Here is a 22204-nt window from a genome sequence, read left to right as displayed (position 1 = left end):
GGAGGTCTCAAGGTTGGCAAGTATGTGAATCTGGGTTATTCAAAATGTTAATTAAAATGTAATATTGCAAATTCAATTGTAGCATAATCCGGTGTGTATTTTGTAGAAACGGTTCACATCCCATTGTATCACGGGGTAAAGTGTGAAAGCTAGTTAAATACTGTATATTAAATGATTATTGATTGCGTAGTTAAGGGAGTTCCGTAACTTTAGGCTCCGCCCCTAATATCTGCGATGCAGGCGATTATTTGCAAAGAGGCGACGCCCTCTTTTCTTTTTGCAAGGGATCCAAAAGCTCACCCCTCCTCCCACAACACACACACACACACACACCTCCTATGTGATCTAAGCGACCCCCACTCGTGGCGGGTGCTTGTTCACATGAAGTGCTCCGCTGCTCCGCACTTCGTGCGAGGACGCGCGGCTGAGGCGCACCGCCACTCGGGACAGCAGCCGGCGAGGATGCGTTGCAGCAGGAGCTGATCCTTCTTTACTTCATCCCCCTCTCTCTCTTATTCTTCCTGGAAGCAAACATGCGGGACTTTAGTCACAGTCTGCTCCTTTGCGCGCTCCTGACCTCCGTTTACGCAGCATCGGCGGCGTCGTCTTCCTCCTCCTCCTCCTCCTGTCCTCCGGGCTGCGAGTGCTCCGAGGCGGCGCACACGGTCAAGTGTGTGGCCAAAGACCTGCGGAGCGTCCCGGTTGGGATCCCCGTATACACTCGGAACCTCTTCATAACGGGGAACCAGATCACGCGCATCGGTCCGCAGTCATTTAAAGGCTTGGATAACGTGACCAACCTTTCTCTCAGTAACAACAGGTATTCACTTATATATCTATATTTAAACACCCGAATATGGTTTGCATGCATATTTTATCAGGCTTAAAAAGACCCTTTTGCCTGTATTGCATACAGAACATCACACTTTATATATTTTTGCAACTTACGCGTAGTAATGCTTTTAATGGTAATTTATTATAACACAAACAAAGACAGCATCTAATTAGGTAACGGACCCCTAATTTTTTTGTTTAACGGATCAATAATTAATTATTTATGAGATCTGCTGCCCATTTGGAAGTCTAATTTTGACATATATATATAATACTTTTTGCAATGTGTAAAGAGTTCAAAAGGATTTGATTTAGGTTGCATATTAGACTGCAGTGTGAACATTTATATGGCTCAGATTCAGATTGCATTTCAGACAGCAATATTAACTTTTAATCTGACGTAGGTTCCAAATGTAGTATGAATTTTAAAATACAGCTTTGATCCCGATTGTTTTTGGATGCAATATAAAGTGCAATCTGGATCAGATCCAGATTGCACTTTTACTGGCAATGCAAATCTTTCATCTGGATTTGATTCAGAATTACCAGCAATTTAAATTGCAGATTTGATCCAAATTGCACATTTAGTTGCAATCCAAACTAGAAATGGGGACGGCGTGGCGCAGTGGAAAAGTGGCCGTGCGCAACCCAAGGGTCCCTGGTTCAATCCCCACCTAGTACCAACCTCGTCATGTCCGTTGTGTCCTGAGCAAGACACTTCACCCTTGCTCCTGATGGGTGCTGGTTAGCGCCTTGCATGGCAGCTCCCTCCATCAGTGTGTGAATGTGTGTGTGAATGGGTAAATGTGGAAGTAGTGTCAAAGCGCTTTGAGTACCTTGAAGGTAGAAAAGCGCTATACAAGTACAACCCATTTATCATTTATCATTTAAATGGGTACTGTTCACATTTGAACCGATACGGCACCAATTTTTGGTACTTTTGTGTGTTGATAAATACATACATTTAAAAAAAATAATAAAACCAAATTTTTTATTGCAATATTTATCATCATGGTTATCATTATCATTTGCAAGTATGGCAGTAAATTGCAATTACAGTTGCAAGTCCAACATGTTAGATCGGGGGTCCCCAACCTTTTTTGCACCACGGACCGGTTTAATGTAGGCATTATTTTCATGGACCGGCTTTCCACTTGTGCCAGATAAATACAGCAAAAATAAGTGCATGAAAAATACAACTCACTATAACGCTGAATTAGTGGGAGCCCTGGGCTTGTTTCTTTGCAATGAGATCCCCAGCAGGTTGATGTTAACCTGCAGATGGAAATAAGCCGTTGGCTACAATCTGTCACATTTATATTTTATATGCTCATTAATGTGCATTGTATCATGTCACAAAGTTATAACAAATAACAAAAGGCAACTTCCCATGAGGAGTTTTGTTGTATATCTATAAACAAGCTTATTGGTTTGTCTAGTGGGACAGGCGAAAGTTAAGTCGGAGAAAATGAAGTCATTTATAAATGATTTAATGTTTCTCTGCGGCCCGGTAGCAAATGCTACACGGACCGCTACCGGTTCCCGGACCTGTGGTTGGGGACCACTGCGTTAGATGGCAGCTGTGTAATTATTGGTGTGTTATATTTTGTTTTTAGTTGTGTCCTAAAAAGTGTTAATACTGTAAGTATATACTTTTTACGTGCATCTTAGTTGTAGTTTCCATTAACAAATGTGTAGGTGTTGAAATCGCTAAAGCTTATTAACATTAGCATGCCAAAGTATATTAGCATCTAGATAGCGCCTTTTTGTAAAAGTGCAGCTTTTCTTTACTTACGTTGGAGCGATTTTGGAGTCAAGTTCTATGTTGGCATTGAAAATTGCAACATTACCTAGAGGTAGTTTGGCCGAGTCCGTTCTCAGTGCTGCTGGAGTGATCGCCAAGTGTCGGAGTGCAAAGAGACAGATGAGTCGGCAACTGGGCGTGACAATACGCGCAACCCAGGTACCGTAATATGGCACCGTTGGATTTTATGTGAATCGATGCCCGGCAGGATCGGCCGTATTCGGTCAGTGCGAAAAAAGTACCGGGTTCATTATCCATCCCTAATCTAAACGTTTAATCTAGGTCTGATCCACAATCCACCTTTAGTTGCAATCTAAACATTAAATCTGGATCTGATACACATTGCATTTAGTTGAAATCGAATTATTAAATCTGGATCTGATCTAGACTGCGCATTAAATTGCAATCTAAACATTTAAACTCGATCTGATCAAGACTGCACATTTAGTTGCTATCTAAACAATGAATCTGGATCGGATCAAGACTGCACATGAAATTGCAGTCTAAACATTTAATCTCGATCTGATCTAGACTGCGCATTAAATTGCAATCTAAACATTTAATCTTGATCTGATCAAAACTGCACATTTAGTTGCAATCCAAACAATGAATCTGGATCTGATTAAGACCGCACATTAAATTGCAATCTAAACATTTCATCTGGATCTGATCAAGACTGCGCATTTAGTTGCAATTTGAACGTTTATTCTGGATCTGATCCGCAATGCAGTTACCGGCAATTTAAAGATTTAATCTGGATCTGTTTTCGGAACTGGCAGCAATTTATATTGCAAATCTAATCCAGATTGTACATTTAGGTAAATTCTGATCATTTATTCTAAAACGGATCCCACAATTCACATTTAGTTGCAATTTAAACATTTCATCTGAAACTGCTCCAGGATGCTCATTTTGTTAAATCCTAAACGTTCTGGTTCTGATTCCCCAATGCACATTTACTGGCAATTTCAACATTTCATCAGGAGATCTACCTTCATTCCAGGATCTCGGAGATGGAGTCGCACACCTTCTCTGGCCTCCAAAGTCTGCGCTCTCTGGACCTGAGCAACAACCAGCTGGCGGTGATCCACCCAGAAGTCTTCGCCGTGGTCAACAAATCCCTACGCGAGCTCAACCTGAGCCGAGCCCTGTACAACCACTCCTCTGTGATGGATCTGGCCACGGCGCTGCGCTGGAGCTTGCTGGGGACGCTACGCGGTCTGGACCTGTCCCACAACAGCCTCATCTATCTGCCCCCGCACATCTTCTCCCACATGAGCGGCCTACGGCGCTTGCTGCTGGCCAACAACTCCCTGGTGGCCATCCACAACGCCACGCTGGCTGGACTGGAGGAGCTGCAGGAGCTGGATTTGACCCTCAACTCGCTGAAATATGTGCCCGAGGAGAGCTTGCGGGAGCTGGACTCGCTTCCTGAGGCGGAGCTTCTTCTCGGGGAGAACCCCTTCACGTGTACATGCGGGATAGAACCTTTCGTCCAGTGGCTCAACCGCTCGCAGGATCGCATTAGAGACGCCAGCGAGCTGGTGTGCGCCTTTCCCATTGCCATGCGGAACACCTCCATGCTCTCCGTGGGCGCGTTTGGCACTCTGGGGTGCCGCCAGAGGGGAGCAGGGGCAGACTTAGCCCTGCAGACCTCCTACGTCTTCTTGGGGATCGTGCTGGGCTTCGTGGGCCTCATTTTCCTCTTTGTGCTTTATCTGAACCGCAAGGGCATCAAGAAGCGCATCTATGACATGCGCGACGCCTGCAGGGAGGTGTGGGAAGGTTACCATTACCGCTTCGAGATCGACTCGGACCCCAGGTTGTCCCGAGTGTCCTCCAGCGCAGACATGTAAAACCTGAAAACATTTTAGCAAGGAAACGTGTAAAAAACAAAACACATGTACAGATTTGTCTGTAAATAATTGTGTTAATATGACAGTATTGTTGAATGGCTTGGCAAAAGTCTGCAGTGCTCGACTTCCACTGTTACATAACTTTAATGTACAACTTTATGAGCGGAGCTCACAGTTTCCTGTCTTCCTCACAAGACCGACAGCAAGTGCCTCAAGTCATGTTACTCAAATAAGCAGAACAATCCATGACCTGCACCATCCAATCACATCCGATACAAGAGCTGTATCAAAGATAGTACAACAGAGAGTTGTACTATCTGTTGTTTCAGCAATGCTATTTGATCAAATAATCAAAGTTATCCTAAAACACACTTTCCTTAATATGTTCTGTCATCTAAAATGATACAAAATACTAAACAAAAATAATTGTACAACCTTCCGTAAATGCTTCAATTATAGCGGTTATTTACTTAGGGCGTTAAATAGAATTATCTGTCATAATACAATTTGGAGTGCATGAGGAAGTGGAAAGTAATAACTCTAAACTACCATTTAAAGGTGACGTGTGGTGATTTTCATTTAAAAAAACATCCAAAATGTTCCATTCTCAAGGCCTTCCCAGATTGCAAATGAAACCACGCCCCACCCTCTATAAAAGTATAATAATTTATACTTAAAAAATGTACAATGTTTAAATATATATCCCAAAGTTGTAGCCGCAATTTTTCCCCCCAGTTAAAAATAAACTTCATAAACATAGACTCACCCGGTCACAACATCAGGTACACCTGCACATGCTTTTATAGGGTCTCTGCAGGTTGCAACATGTCAAATTGAAGACTTATAAGACTTTTTTAAGATCAGCTTGAAAATAATTTAAGGCCATTTCACATCCATACAGACAAAAAATACAAAGAAAATCAGAGGTGATAAGTAAATGAATTCATTCGCTGCTCTTTCACATTGGAAAACAAAATGGTTAAACTAACTAAATACACCAGGAGCTTCTCTAGTGTAAACTAATTTACAACAGCCAATTTTCAGATTTGCCATAGAAGTGTCTTCTTGCAGAAGGTGCAGTGTCCTTCATACCAAGTGTTTTCATGTAACATCAACATTAGCAAAGGTAGAGGAAAGCACAGCAATATATTGTCTGTGAAAGGGACAGTTAGCATCTCTGCTAAAGCTAAATGGTTAACTTTGGTAATGTTTTTTGGGCTGTCAGAATTGAGCAAACCGATAAAAACATCTACAGTACTACTGTATCTGCACAAAGTTGTGAAAAACAGTGTGTGCAGACAGAGTGATAGTCTAAAAAGACGGAAGGTGATTATGGCTTGCAAGCCTCAAACAGAATTTGGATGTAAATAATGTGGATGACATTCAAATGTGCTCAGCTCGTTTTGTATATGGTGTGACTTTTTTGAAAACATATTGCTAATACACAAGGATTACCGTATTTTTCGGACTATAAATCGCAGTTTTTTTCATAGTTTGGCCAGGGGTGCGACTTATACTCAGGAGCGACTTATGTGTGAAATTATTAACACATTACCGTAAAATATCAAATAATATTATTTAGCTCATTCACGTAAGAGACTAGACGTATAAGATTTCATGGGATTTAGCGATTAGGAGCGACAGATTGTTTGGTAAACGTATAGCATGTTCTATATGTTATAGTTATTTGAATGACTCTTACCATAATATGTTACGTTAACATACCAGGCACGTTCTCAGTTGGTTATTTATGCCTCATATAACGTACACTTATTCAGCCTGTTGTTCACTATTCTTTATTTATTTTAAATTGTCTTTCAAATGTCTATTCTTGGTGTTGGGTTTTATCAAATACATTTCCCAAAAAAATGCGACTTATACTCCAGTGCGACTTATATATGTTTTTTTCCTTCTTTATTATGCATTTTCGGCAGGTGTGACTTATACTCCGGTGCGACTTATACATATTTTTATGTAGGCATGACAAGATGACATTCACAAATCTCCATTGCCTTCCTCACCCCACAATAAGATGAGTATAAACACTAAACACTTTTCATGTCGCTTGCTGTATAAACTTGGAGAAAAGATTAGGCGAGAAGCTGACCTGAAATTATTGGAACAAATAATAGAAATAACCCTAACCCTACCACAGAGAAATTAGTGTGTGCTTACTGTATGTAATAGTATGATTTCACTACTAAACATCTCATATTGATCTCCTTCAGCAATTGGCGCAACTTAAACCACATAACACACCTTTTGTTGGGGTGGAGGGTCGAAGGTCACGGGGTGGTTTATGTTTATCTTTGTAAAGTTGTGCAAGTGTTTGTGGCATTTAAGCATCTTTTGACACGGACTTATCCCGGATTTTTGACTTTTCCAAATTTATTCCATTCACACCGCCGTGTTTACAAACGCTTCCGTCCTCGATGGCTGCACATCTGGGCACACTTGCCAACCCTCCCGATTTTAACGGGAGACTCCCGAATTTCAGTGCCCCTCCCGGGGCAACCATTCTCCCGAATTTCTCCCGATTTCCACCCAGACAACAATATTTGGGGCGTGCCTTAAAGGCACTGCCTTTGCGTGCCGGCCCAGTCACATAATATCTACGGCTTTTCACACACACACAAGTGAATGCAAGCATACTTGGTCAACAGCCATACAGGTCACACTGAGGGTGGCCGTATAAACAACTTTAACACTGTTACAAATATGCGCCACACTGTGAACCCACACCAAACAAGAATGACAAACACATTTCGGGAGAACATAACATGTAACACAACATAACAAATACCCTGAACCCCTTGCAACACTAAATATACACCCCCCGCTACCCCCGCCCACCTCAACCTCTCCCCCTTACCCCATCTCCCGAATTCGCACGTCTCAAGGTTGGCAATTATGCATCTGGGTACTAAACACTTTATACGTTTCCATCCGCAGGGTCCAACCATGCATTACATTTATTGTTCAGGAGACAAAAATCCTTGAATTTTTACTTACTTACCCATCTTATGCAAAGCTTTGCTGTGGGCATTCGTTAAGTTTTCTCTGCTGCTATGCTAACTAAGCTGTCAACACACAGCTGCGCGCGCACAGCAATAGCTGGCGGTGTTCGATAAATTCTGACCGGGCAGCACAGTTAGTTCCGCTGTGTGTAAATAAAAGTAACGTCAATAGATTATTAAGACCTTTCAAAATCGTATTTAAGACCTTTTATGAGATTTTAGGAGAATTTGAGACATTTTAAGGCCTTAAATTGAAATTATTGGATTTATGACTTCTGTAGACTTTTTAAGCCCCCGCTGATACCCTGCTTTTAGCAGCATTTATGTCACTGCATGTTGCACGTCAGTATTATTATGCGCATGCCAAGATTAGATGAAAATAGTGCTTAATCCTACATTTTTTGTTTCCTCATAGAGCTTAACTTAACTTCTGAATAAGTGCTTCCATCCAGCGGTGGCGTCACGACGTAGCAAGACTGCAAACCCTGCAAACAAAAGCATCATAAACATGATTGGTTGCTTTTTAACACAGTTATCCAACATTGTAACAAACATGTGTAAGTCAGAAAAGACGAAATTCATCATACAACAGAACCAATGTTTGTAATAAGTAAGGAGCAAATACCACAGGAATAAGGCAGATCGACACGTGTGAGTTTCACACCATCACCTACTGACATTTTTAAGCGGTAGTGCATGATACAACAAATGCAACTACTGCCATAAAAAATGTTGATGCCAGTGTTTTAATTAGAAACTCCGACAGTTATTTGCTTTTGTACACAAATTAAGTCGCTATTTGGAGCATTTCTAGTAATAAAAATAATACTTAGGATATGTGCAGCTGTACCTCATTTGGTGCCCGGCGAGTGTATGTCACTGGTAATCTGGATTTATCGTGTATAAACCGGCAAGAAAACATTGTAATAGGTCCTAATTTCCAGCAAACCACTTGGAATTCCTGCTGAGTGACTGTGATTGCCTCTGCTTCTCGGATCAGGAAGGAACATAATTCGGCACAGGCTAAACGGGAATATCCCAGCCCCCCTCCGTCCTCTTCCTTTTTTTTTTGTTGTTGCATGAAACGTTGCTTTGTTTCACCGCCTCGAGTTTTATTGTCAAAATGATGAGAACCAGTCGCGGGTTGAGGGCGGCTAAAAGCAACCCCCCTTCTTCAAAGACAGCACAGCCCACTCAGTCGGCCTCTCCATGTTTTTCTGTTTAAGAAGACCTTTTTCCCCGCCGACTCCTTTCTTTACATGATAAGATACAGATGAATTTGGAACACCAGCCACATTGCTTCACTCGAGGCCAGGAGACGCTTTTTCTTCGACAAGTGAAATCCGCACAGTGTCACACGTTCATTTGTCGCCCGTCTAGCCGTATATTTTATGGACGAATCGCAAAAAGTCAATCATCTGTTTGCCTTTTTCATGCGGCAAACAGATGAGTTTACTGCCCCAATTTGTTGACTTGTAGGTATTTAGGGTGGCGATAACAGCCTCCCTTTGTGTCAAGCCAAAGAAGCATCCCCCTGAGCTATTCTACTGCATGTGCAATAACACAATAAAAGTACAGAAAGTGGTGGTTGGTGGTCTCTATGCTTATTACCTTGTTAAATAAATGCACACTGGTAAACCCATTCAATGTATTCTGCCAGGCTCAGTCTTTTGAATGATGCTTGCATCTATGAGAAATGATCATAAGTTTTAGTCCATGCTCAGATCGCAAATGCACTCACTAAAATTTGAAAGTAAAATTTTGACCTGTGTCCTGCACACACAAAAACTCTGGCAAATGGTGTTTCTTTACGATAATATCGCATTTTCCATCATTTTTGTTTTAATGCTCTTTTCTGCACAACCCCTTTTACACTGTTGTTTCGATTATACGTGACCCGAAGAATAAGCTAGGAATGTTACGATATGAGAATTTCATATCACAGTTATCATTATTATCGCGGTATTGTTGATTGTACTTAAACAAATACTGAAATCTTTTGACCAAGTATTTTTTTCAAATACTGTAAGTCAGGGGCACATAAAATCAATAATATAATTGGATTTTTTTTTTTTTTTTATGGTGCATGGACTTTTTGTTATCATATCCACAAATTGTGTTATGTGTGACCATGTCTGTTGGCTTGAAATGTTTTTGTTTTTTTGCAACATGACTAGGGAAGGTTGTTTGCATTGGGTCATATAAGTAAATGCCATTTGACATTCAAAGCATAAGTGGTCATAAACCGGGGACGGCGTGGCGAAGTTGGGAGAGTGGCCGTGCCAGCAATGTGAGGGTTACTGGTTCAATCCCCACCTTCTACCATCCTAGTCACGTCCGTTGTGTCCTTGAACAAGACACTTAACCCTTGCTCCTGATGGGCCTGGTTAGCTCCGTGCATGGCAGCTCCCGCCATCAGTGTGTGAATGTGTGAATGTGTGTGTGTGAATGGGTGAATGTGGAAATAGTGTCAAAGCGCTTTGAGTTCCTTAAAAAAAGGTAGAAAAGCGCTATACAAGTACAACCCATTTACCATTTACCATACACCTGAAACACAGAATGGCAATAAGGCAGCAACATATTAAATGATTTTTAAAATTGATTGAAAACTCCTTGCAGCCGGATTCCTTAATAAACTCATGATGTCTCGTGGGCCAAATAGAAGACGCCGGTGCAGTCCGCTGGTCGTAGTTTGGACTCCCGTAATGTAAGTAATTTAAATAGACACACTGTTAGAAAAAACTATATTTTGCATGTTTTGTGTTTATTGTGTTAAAAGTGTGTAACCAACAACACATTCTATTATTATTACTCATACTTCAAACTTTATTATTATAATGTATTATTTCTGGCTCCTTTCAGCGATCCTTGAACGCAGCGTAAAAACACCTGCGTCTCGTATTACTAGTATAGAACGATCACTCTGTTCTAAGAGAGCAGAGCTTGTAGGTTCTATGTGCACAATTGAATATCTTGGTTGCTCAGACAGCAATGTGTTTATATAAGTTAAGATTGGGGTATGTTGTTTCTTAATGGGGAAAGACATTCATGTTTCTTGTTTTCATGTTAGCATTTAAGCTAGCGAGCTGGCGCCAGTCAGTCAATCTGTGAGTTTTTCAAAGTTCAGTTATTATCATGGTTCTTCTAAGATTTTTAATTAAAATAGTAATACTAACCGTCAGGAGTTGTACCGCGGTTATCATTATTAACGTTTATTGTTATAACCATAATTACAGAGCAGTGTTTTTTAACATGGCGTTTTCCATCAATCTTCTTTTGACAAAATTGTAGATTCACATTTTACACAAACATGTTTTATTTAAATAAAGAATAACACATTAATTATACATTTGTAAAAAATAAAATAGTAGTCTTCAATGATATAGCACATAAATGATGTCAATGAAGGTTAACAATACATTAAAATGGTTACTTTACCAGATGACATCGCCATCTACTGTTCCTTGATTTAACGTAACCGTAATGTATTGATTTGAAAATATGCAAAAATATCTTTTTAGTTGGCTTAATTCTACAGCAATATTTAGATAAATTGCATAACATTCTTTAACTGTACTATATGCCAACGATGGCTAACAATTAGCTAATAAGTTGTATTCACGTGATGTCACAGCCGGCGTATTATGTGAGGCTGGAAGTGTCGGGCCACCTAGTGTCTGTTGTCAAAGTGTTCTGGGTGGCATTTTCTCAAAGAAAAATGTACTATGATAATGTTGTATTATGCTGTTTGAACCGTTCAAATTGCAAAAAGGATAAAAGTTTCTTCTGAGTTTCTGAGAGGGAATCAAAAAGGCCGAAAAATGTCGAGATTTTGCGAAAGACTACGAGAAAAGTGGCACACACTCCAGTCCAAGGGAGCAGAGTTGTAGAACGCACAAGTTTACAGTGATCAATTCGTTAAAGATTTGTTTGTTATACTTTTAACGTTTAGTATTTCCTATTTAAGTATTATCTTGATATTATTTGTATTTCATCTTGTTTCGGAGTTCTTAAAATGCATTTTTTCTATAAGTGTTTCGTAAACCACCAACTAACCGAGTCTAAATAATACAAAGCAAATGTGAGCAAAACCGAGGAGAGGTGAAGGTGCTGTTTGCAACTTCCTCACATTAACATTTTCAAAGCAAAAAATATAACACAAACACCACCTGCTAGCTTACGTTACCATTAGTGGTTTAACAAATGTCTATATTTTTCACAATTACAAATGTAATGCATTAATGATCTATTTTATTATATTTTTTAAAGGAGGCGATTGTGCTGCAAAGACAGATGATTGTCCGCCCTACTTGTGTGTGTAAACATACTCTATACGGACTATCATAAATAAAAAATATCAAACATATCGTCTATTCAGCAATATCATTTTGTAATTCTACAGCTGCCGGTCTGAATAAAATTAAATAAATGCATTTGTTTTGGTGTTTGCTGGTGTTTTTTAATGGTGTTTGTTTTTTCATATAGGAGATATATTATTATTAGCGTGCTTAAAGTAGGTTCTGTTCTCTAGATAGTCAAGAAAAAAGGTGGTACATATTATATTTGTGTTCTACAACATGACCAAAATTAATTTCTGTTATGCCCTCCCTATGAAGATTTGTCAATTAAATGGTTATAAGTACACCACTGCACAACATTGTATCTTTTTTAACATTAAAGAAAACAGTGTAGTCACAGTGAAGCCAAGCGCTACATTCGCTTTTTCATATTATAGTACGGTAAAATAAGCATGTTCCACGAGGTCATGCGCGCTAGCATCGCACTGTGCCCCCCATGGGTTAGACCAGTGTTTTTCAACCACTGTGCCGTGGCACACTAGTTTGCCGTGAGATACAGTCTGGTGTGCCGTGGGAGATGATCTAATTTCACCTATTTGGGTTAAAAATATTTTTTGCAAACCAGTAATTATAATCTGCAAATGATGTGTTGTTGTTGAGTGTTGGTGCTGTCTAGAGCTCGGCAGAGTAATCGTGCAATACTCTTCCATATCAGTAGGTGGCAGCAGGTAGCTAAATGCTTTGTAGATGACGGAAACAGCAGGAGGCAGCGTACAGGTAAAAAGGTATCTAATGCTTAAACCAAAAATAAACAAAAGGTGAGTGTCCATAAGAAAAGGCATTGAAGCTTAGAAAGGCTATGCAGAACGAGACTAAAACTGAACTGGCAACAAAGTAAACTAAAAACAGAATACTGGACAACAGCAAAGACTTACTGTGGAGCAAAGACAGCGTCCACAAAGTACATCCGAACATGACATGACAATCAACAATGTCCCCACAAGGAAGGATAAAAACAACTGAAATATTCCTGATTGCTAAAACAAAGTTGATGCGGGTAATATCGCTCAAAGGAAGACATGAAATTGCTACAGGAAAATAACCCCCAAAAAGAAAAAGCCACCAAAATAGGAGCGCAAGACAAGAACTAAAATACTAGCCCTATAGTGATGCATGCTTGGTTATGGTTTAAAGTCATATCCAACAATTGCGACAACGACTTTTTACTGTCAACTGAGTTTTATTTTTTAATGATTTCTGCTGGTGGGGAGCCTCCACATTTTTTCAACGCAAAAAATGTGCCTTGGCTCAAAAAAGGTTGAAAAACACTGGGTTAGACCATATGATGCCACAAATGTAGAAGGGAATAAGTGTCTCCATGGTGACAGCCGGAATACACACAATAACCTAAGGCCGTCTACCTTACGCTATTTAGCACGTGTTATTTGAATCTTTTTACATCAGGCCCTTATAGTACACTTCTAAGTCTTCATTGTATATTATAAATGCCAAAGAAGGCTAATAGTGTTTATTTACAAAATGGTATCGCCAACTAGAGGCCTGGCATGAATATTACAGTTACGTGTTAACATATCTCATGGTTCATATGTGGTATGAAAGAGTCAGATAAATGTTAAAAATAAAGGCTTACTTCCAAAAATCAACCAATCTGCATTAATGAAGTAATGAGTTTTCCTGAGTTAAAAAGTTTTTGCATCATCTTGTAAACGAACCAACAATATCCTTGTGGGAGGTAAGCATTATAACCATGGCTATGTACAGTGTCCACAGTGCTTCAGCTCCACATTAACTCGCTGAGGAGAAACCAATTGAGGCTGGACACAAAGGTTCGGCTCGGATAGCAAAAAAAAAAAAAACCTTTGTTTTTTTCCAAGCACCCCCTACTCACCCCTTCAGAAACGACGCTTCTGTCTGCTTGCACAGGCCATTATGCCACCAGGCGAGTAATAGGATTCCCTCATGATAACAAAGTTGAGCACTCTGCAGCCGCTTTTGTTTAAGTGTCATCATTCTTAATCATTGGGGGGGAGGTTAATTTGCTGTTATGTAACATGCCATAAGCTAGATGCTGGTGCTGGGGGCTGGGGGAGGGGGTGCATTAAGGCGGCCCTGAGTTATTGGTGTCAAATAACAAAGCGGCCTCCGTGTGCCATTACTTCTGTTTCACTCATTAAACGTGGCATTGCCTTGTTGAAATGTACGCCGTGTTTGCTCAGCGGGGCGACCATGACCAGAAAGCAACAACCGCTTCCTGTTTCGTCTTCCTTTGCAGAAGCTCGTTAACAACAGAAGAATGGCCCCAATTAGAGCGGCATGTCTGATTAAAAGATTACGTCTTTGCCCGTGTATTCCCACAAGCAAGTTGTTGCATGTGGTTTTCAGCCACCTTATATTTATATTTCATGCGTCTCCTTGTCTCTGGGAACATCTTGGCACCAGGACAAGGCTTTAATGGCCGAGTTAGGGAATGTGGCTTGAAAGGCAACAGCCACATCTGCCAGGAATCCGACATGTTTAAAAAACATTTTTTTAATACAAAGCGACCATAAACCTTAGAGAGTGTGACAACAAAAAGTGACATCAACTCTTTGCCACCAGCGTTGATGACTAGTGCGGCTTTTTTCTATAGCTCTGTAACATATACTGTACATGTGGCCACAATATTATGTACTCGCGCACAATTCAATGCAAGACAATACAGTGGTGAAAAAAATTATAGTATTTTTTTTTTTTTAATAAGTAAATACAGGAGTTTTTAGGCATGCAATCTTGCACGATTTATTGCAAGCCAATTTAGTAGTGATAAAATAATACTGTATATATATTTTCTTAAATAAATAAATACAGGAGCTTTTCGGCAATCTTGCACAATTTAATAAAAGCCCACTGTCATAATCTTCTTTTTTTTGCAGTGCCTGGTTTCTGGGTCACGGGGCGTAGCCACCTGTGCGCACACCTAATACTTTTTTCCTCCTGACTATTTAAGCCCTCCAGTACCTTCACTTGGCGCCAGTATATTTCTTGATGGTTCACCCTTGCAGTCGTATACATCTACTCTGCTTTGGCTCCACTCACGCTTCTTGTTCCCCACTCACGCTTCTTGTTCCCTGTGGCTCAGTGGTAATTGTTACTTCTCTACACCATCTGTGTGGGTTTACTGTTCCTCACACCTTAAATGTGCATCCTTAGTTATTTTTTTCCTCACTCTTTTGAGTGCTCCTTTTGTTAATATTCTTATTTATTTTTCGGCTCTGCATTGGAGTCCTACTCTGGCTAAACCGATCATGAAAAATCTACTGGCCAACATGGACCCCGCAGAGAAAGAACGCCTCTGCGCTCACTGGTTTTGGAGAGACTCATGACAATCACGACCAGTTGCTGCATGATTTGACAGCCAACTTCCAGACGCTGTTGATCAGACGAGCACTGTTACTCACCCGAAAGGATGTCAGGACCTTTCCGCCTTCACCAACAGCTTTTCCTCCCACTCCTCGGGAGCCCAGTTTTAACCCGCTTCACTGGTAAATCTGGCTGCTGCAAACAGACTTTCGTATAAAACAACAATGAGCCGACGCTGTCTGTAAGCCTAAATAGGAGACTGATTGGCAACCGAGATACACCAGAGCCCAGTTTCCAATCAAGGACAGGTGTGGGAGCTAATACTCAGTGGACAGACAGAGGAAGTGAAACTACAAAATAAAAGTACTGGACAGGAACTAAAACACCACACAAACCGGAAAAAACAACACAAGTTTAAAACAGTCACAAGGGTATGACAGGCAGCAATCGATCGACCATCCATATATATATATATATATATATATATATATATATATATATATATATATACACATATACATACAAACCCCGTTTCCATATGGGTTGGGAAATTGTGTTAGATGTAAATATAAACGGAATACAATGATTTGCAAATCATTTTCAACCCATATTCAGTTGAATATGCTACAAAGACAACATATTTGATGTTCAAACTCATAAACATTTTTTTTTTTGTAAATAATCATTAACTTTAGAATTTGATGCCAGAAACACGTGACAAAGAAGTTGGGAAAGGTGGCAATAAATATTGATAAAGTTGAGGAATGCTCATCAAACACTTATTTGGAACATCCCACAGGTGAACACGCAAATTGGGAACAGGTGGGTGCCATGATTGGGTATAAAAGTAGATTCCATGAAATGCTCAGTCATTCACAAACAAGGATGGGGCGAGGGTCACCACTTCGTCAACAAATGCGTGAGCAAATTGTTGAACAGTTTAAGAAAAACCTTTCTCAACCAGCTATTGCAAGGAATTTAGGGATTTCACCATCTACGGTCAGGCAGGCAGGCAGGCCAGTCTAGTACCCGCAAAAAGTACTTTTACTACAAAGCACCGGTTGTAAATCGTGTAGAATGTGGCATTGTCTTGTTGAAATAAGCAGTGGTGTCCATGAAAAAGACGTTGCTTGGATGGCAACATATGTTGCTCCAAAACCTGTATGTACCTTTCAGCATTAATGGTGCCTTCACAGATGTGTAAGTTAACAATGTCTTGGGCACTAATACTCCCCCATACCATCACAGATGCTGGCTTTTGAACTTTGCGCCTATAATAATCCAGGTGGTTCTTTTCCTCTTTGGTCCGGAGGACTTGACGTCCACAGTTTCCAAGAACAATTTGAAATGTGGACTCGTCAGACCACAGAACACTTTTCCACTTTGCATCAGTCCATCTTAGATGAGCTCGGGCCAAACGAAGCCGGTGGCATTTCTGGGTGTTGTTGATGAATGTCTTTCGCTTTGCATAGTAGAGTTTTAACATGCACTTACAGATGTAGCGACAAAACTGTAGTTACTGACAGTGGTTTTCTGAAGTGTTCCTAAGCCCATGTGGTGATATCCTTTACACACTGTAGTAGTTTTTTGATGCCTTACCGCTTGAGGGATCGAAGGTCACAGGCATTCAATGTTGGTTTTCGGCCACAGATTCTCTGAACCTTTTGAGGATATTACGGACCGTAGATGGTGAAATCCCTAAATTCCTGAATGGCTGAGCATTTCATGGAATCTGCTTTTATACCCAATCATGGCACCCACCTGTTCCCAATTAGCCTGTTCACCTGTGGGATGTTCCAAATAAGTGTTTGATGAGCATTCCTCAACTTTCTCAGTCTTTTTTGCCACTTGTTTGCACAATCAGGTCTTCAAAGTTATATCTGGGCATAGCAACCACAAAAGAACACAAACTAATGCGATCTCTTGTCATTTCTTTCCAATTAGTTCGTCTCTCAAACACTAATAATATAGTCGAGAATGAACTCGATTGCATCACAAAAAGTTTCTCCAAAAAATCAAATGTTCAAACAAACATTTTACAACGTGATCGCTGCAGACACAAGTGGTCCGATTATATTCAACAAGATGATGAAATTGATTATTTTTAAAAGCAATTTCCTTCGATGCACTTTCGTTTTTTTCCCTGACTTTGTTACCTTTATGAACCACTTCTTTCGGGACTCTATGAAAGCTCTCTCCTGTCATTTTCTGATCAAACTCTACTGTCTCTTGTTTTAATGCAACACTGAAGCTGCTTGACCATCGTGTGAATTCAGCTGCAAAGAAAAAACCCGGATATGACATCATATGTAACCCAGCAAAACATATATATACATATATATATATATATATATATATTTATATTTTATTTTATAAAATGATTAAATACAGTAGCTTTTAGGCAATCTTGCACAACTGAATGAAAGCCAAAACAGTGTTGATAAAATAATGATAATAATATATACAGTATATATACCAGTGGTGTGTCGTCAGGGCCAGCAAGGCCTTCTGTACTGGCCTAACATAACCAGAAATCATGATCATAAATAAAGATAAGAGTAATTTTTTGTTTACTTTCCCTAAATATCTAAAATTATTCATATTCTCTTCCTGTCATATTATGCTCCTTCCAGTGCTGTTGTTTTTAGGTTGGAGTTTTTATCCAACCAGAATTCAGCCAGCTTATGTTGCCATGCTGAACAAAATGCTGAACGAGAATCAACAATGCGGGCGTCTGTGCACTGTAAGTGAACGGACACATACAGTTGATAGATAATTGCGATAGCCAATCAGATCACGAGTTGTTGTCAGTAAGGCCTTCTAGCTGGCCTCACGTTGAACGTGACATTTACGCGTCCTCTGATTGGATACTCACTGGTTTGAGGTGGCGGTGCTATGCAGATCAGCAGAGCCACACCCGGAGCGGATTAATTTAATTGTTAAATCAATCCGATGATCATAAATTCATCAAAGTTAATTTAATTTTTTGTTTACTTTCCATAGACACTCTATATAAACACATTCTCTATATAAACACATTCATGTCAGGCTCCAGTGTTGCTTGTTTTCACGTTAGAGCAGTTATCCAAACAGAAGTCAGCTGGCTTGTTGCCAGAGCTAAACGAACAGAACACATACAGTTGATTGACAGTTGCGATAGCCAATCAGATCACATGTTGTTGACAGTAGCCTATCTAGGTAGCCTGATGTTAACAAGACTGTGATTAGATACTCACTTGTCACTCCAAAGTGAGTATCTAATCACAAGTTGCAATTTACGGAAGCAGAAAGTGTTGCACAGTAGCCATACCGGGCTAGCAGAGAAATCACCAATACTCACTTTTTTAACCGACAAAGAAAAAGAACAGAACATTGATTCGGTGGCAGATATATATTCACAAGGTCATTTTCAAGAGGAATATTTAAGATATTTGAGACGACGTCGCCCAACCCTGGAAGCAAGCTCAGCTGTCCCGGCGATGAAATGTGGAAATGCTCGCCACTTCCACTCCAACCAACCGACTACGAGCGGTACCACTGGCTTGTACGGCGTTGAATGGGGGCTACAAATGGTGAGTTCAAATATTTTATTTCTTTATTTTTACACGTTTAATGCTTTTTACAATTTTAATTTTGACAGTACCACATTAGATATCTTTTAATTGCTGATGCAGGTTATTGATTTTTAAATGCGCCAGAAAATAGCCCTTTGTGTACACTGTTGAGGTGGTTCAATGCCCAGTAGTGCGTAAATGTGTTTCTGTATAGTATTTCTCCAGCAATGGTCATGTGGTGACATACATTATGGTATTTTGAGAGGTAATCAGTAAAGTCGGACATCACTCAAGGCCTAGGTGGGAAACGCACGGCCCGCCACTGATATATAGATATATATGTATATATACACAAGAGCTTTTAGGCAATCTTGCACAATATAATATATATATATATATATATATATATAGTGGTCGGGGGTGGGGCGGGGGGCGTGGTTGGTGGCGTGGTTAAGATAGATATATATAAGAAATACTTGACTTTCAGTGAATTCTAGCTATATATATATATATATATATATATTTTCTTACATATATATATATATCCATCCATCCATCCATTTACTACCGCTTATTCCCTTTGGGGTCGCGGGGGGCGCTGGAGCCTATCTCAGCTACGATCGGGCGGAAGGCGGGGTACACCCTGGACAAGTCGCCATCTCATCGCAGGGCCAACACAGATAGACAGACAACATTCACACTCACATTCACACACTAGGGCCAATTTAGTGTTGCCAATCAACCTATCCCCAGGTGCATGTCTTTGGAGGTGGGAGGAAGCCGGAGTACCCGGAGGGAACCCACGCAGTCACGGGGAGAACATGCAAACTCCACACAGAAAGATCCCGAGCCTGGGATTGAACCCAAGACTACTCAGGACCTTCGTATTGTGAGGCAGATGCACTAACCCCTCTTCCACCGTGCTGCCCTATATATATATATATATATATATATATATATATATATATATATATATATATATATATATATATATATATATATATATATATATACAGTATATATATATATATATATATATATATATATATATATATATATATATATATATATATATAAATAAAAGAAATACTTGAATTTCAGTGTTCATTTATTTACACATATACACACATAACACTCATCTACTCATTCTTGAGTTAAGGGTTGAATTGTCCATCCTTGTTCTATTCTCTGTCACTATTTCAGAACACACACATTATACAAATATACATTATAAAATCAATAAGAAAACGGTAGCTCTAATTTGGGAGTCTGAATTAGGATCAGAAGTTCCTATGTAAACATTGGGCACTCACATCGCCTTTTTGTATTGATTACTGCAGCTGTGCACTGGATTCATTCACAAATACAAACTACAACTCAAACACTTTAGAGTTAGGCTCCACCATCAGAATGTGTACTTAAACTTATAAAGATCACATGGATATTATTCAGTGAGTTGATTCTGTTATACAGGAGGAAAAAGCACACAGGATGTTTCAATTGTTCACAGACTGGTCGCGCTCATCAGAATGACAAGACACTTCCGGTCTGCAGGTGATAGCATTCAATTGGGAAGAAACGCCCTACTGTCCCCTACTGACCAATGTGAATACTGATAAATGTGTAATGACAGCTTCAAAAACGAATTCAAACCACAAAATAAAATAAATAAATCAACACAAAAATGTGACACATTATGGGTGGGTCACATATGCATGTACAGTAGATGGCAGTATTGTCCTGTTTAAAAGTGTCACAACATTGCTGTTTACGGCAGATGAACTGCTTTACGGTAGACGAAAACTTGACTGCTGTTGTGTGTTGTTACCGCGCTGGGAGGACGTTAATGAAACTGCCTAACAATAAACCCACATAAGAAACCAAGAACTCGCCCTCGATCATTAGCTGTTTATATTGTGGGAAAGCGGACGTGTGAACAGGCTGTCAACACGCCACTCAGGTCCGCATGGAGCTGGAGGGGGCGTGGCCTCCAGCTCCGCCTGAATTTCGGGAGATTTTCGGGAGAAAATTTGTCCCGGGAGGTTTTCGGGAGAGGCGCTGAATTTTGGGAGTCTCCCGGAAAATCCGGGAGGGTTGGCAAGTATGGTCTAGTCTCTTACGTGAATGAGCTAAACAATATTATTTGATATTTTACGGTAATGTGTTAATAATTTCACACATAAGTCGCTCCTGAGTATAAGTCGCACCCCCGGCCAAACTATGAAAAAAACTGCGACTAATAGTCCGAAAAATACGGTACACATTTGAGAAATGATTCAGGAGTAACATTATTAAATAACAATAAAATTATCTAGAAAAACATAAGATTTCGAAATGTATTTTAGATGTATTTTGAACTTTTGATTAAAATAGTTACAATTAATTTCAGCAAAACATTTTCCCAATTTAATGACAATCAGTTAAGTAGTATTATAATAAAATAATTTGAACAAAAATGTATTAATACATATGCTATACATATTTATACAATAAATAAAGGTAACGGTTGTAGACAACAGCAATGAATCCCACCGGGCATTCTCATACTGTTTATTATAGTGGACATATAGTATAAAAGGTCAACAAAAGATCAGCTTGAAGACCCTTTTTTACCAGTGATTTTACTTCTAGGAGTTAAATGAGTTCATTGTGGCAGTGTTGCCTATCCATCATTTTGAACCACAAGATGTGTAGGAGCTGAGCGACCCACCAAAGTGGTTCCTTTGGGATCTGATCCATTGTTCTTCTGCACTATTGATCAATGTGACCTTTAGTTTATGCTAAAGCACGCAAATAAAGACTGTGCCGCTTTACCCAAGCTACAGCTAACTAGCTAACAGCTGGAACGCGGCATATAAACACAAATTGTATGAACCAGCACCAGGCTAAATGGAGCCTTTCTATTAGAAACAACAGAGGATAATGCACCCTTTGACCCATTATTGTCTCTCTCTCTTTCTCTATTTTGCTGGCTGATTACAAATGGCCTTGACCTATTTTAAAGAAGGGACAAGATCCTCGTAATTCCTGAAATACTTCATCATCTACTTCACGCGTCAATAGTTCAGGCTGGAATTGAGCAGGGAGTCGGCCGAATACAATAGTCCATCTGAGAGATGCGGTTATTTAAAGACGCCTGGGATCAAATCTGTCTTCAGTACAGTCAAAGTGATTCATTTATAGGGGACATAAGTTATTACCGCCGGATTTCATCTAGTTTACACTACGGGTCCATGCCATTTTGCTCCAACAAGATAACCTTTTTAAGTTTTTGCTTAAAATGGAGGCTAAACCCCACCAAAGGTTTCTGAATTTCTAACTAGCATGTTGGTCGTAGGGATGGGTGATAAAGTGGCCTGAAATATACATCAAAATATATATTGCAGCTCCAGCTATCATCGTATATTATTTGGTATGTAAATTACAAAGGCTCCTGATTTGGCTGCTGACGTATGCAGTTTCATATTGTGTAATTTCCAGT

The 22204-nt window shown here is 39.8% G+C and overlaps 1 protein-coding gene and 2 long non-coding RNA genes across 3 annotated transcripts in view; 1 reads left to right on the top strand and 2 right to left on the bottom strand.

The window, feature by feature from the left end:
- The first annotated feature begins 341 nt into the window (after nt 1-341).
- On the top strand, nt 342-9153 carry tpbg1b (trophoblast glycoprotein 1b). Its single transcript, XM_061931077.1, has 2 exons — nt 342-820; nt 3642-9153. Exons 1-2 carry the CDS (start codon nt 534-536, stop codon nt 4492-4494), a joined length of 1140 nt encoding a protein of 379 aa, XP_061787061.1. The 5' UTR covers nt 342-533; the 3' UTR covers nt 4495-9153.
- Nucleotides 1812-3741, bottom strand: LOC133577352 (uncharacterized). The gene is made up of 2 exons (XR_009811721.1): nt 3631-3741; nt 1812-2109 (listed from the first exon to the last, which is right to left on the bottom strand). It is a non-coding gene; the product is annotated as an uncharacterized lncRNA (long non-coding RNA).
- Nucleotides 7884-22204, bottom strand: part of LOC133577353 (uncharacterized) — a 33888-nt gene continuing 19567 nt past the window's right edge. Inside the window, exon 3 of the long non-coding RNA XR_009811722.1 lies at nt 7884-7996. This is a non-coding gene — a long non-coding RNA (uncharacterized lncRNA). The remainder of the gene's footprint in view (nt 7997-22204) is intronic.

Source organism: Nerophis lumbriciformis, linkage group LG37 (genome assembly GCF_033978685.3).
Source record: "Nerophis lumbriciformis linkage group LG37, RoL_Nlum_v2.1, whole genome shotgun sequence".
Lineage (NCBI taxonomy): Eukaryota > Metazoa > Chordata > Actinopteri > Syngnathiformes > Syngnathidae > Nerophis > Nerophis lumbriciformis.
Note: the sequence above shows the minus strand (reverse complement) of the source record. Positions and strands in the feature narration are given on the sequence as shown.

What these genes read in the sequence shown, in the direction of transcription:
- tpbg1b (XM_061931077.1), top strand. Translation starts at nt 534, where the DNA reads ATGCGGGACTTTAGTCACAGTCTGCTCCTTTGCGCGCTCCTGACCTCC. An exon ending in CTTTCTCTCAGTAACAACAG is followed by an intron (nt 821 to 3,641) that starts GTATTCACTTAT and finishes CCTTCATTCCAG; the next exon opens with GATCTCGGAGATGGAGTCGC.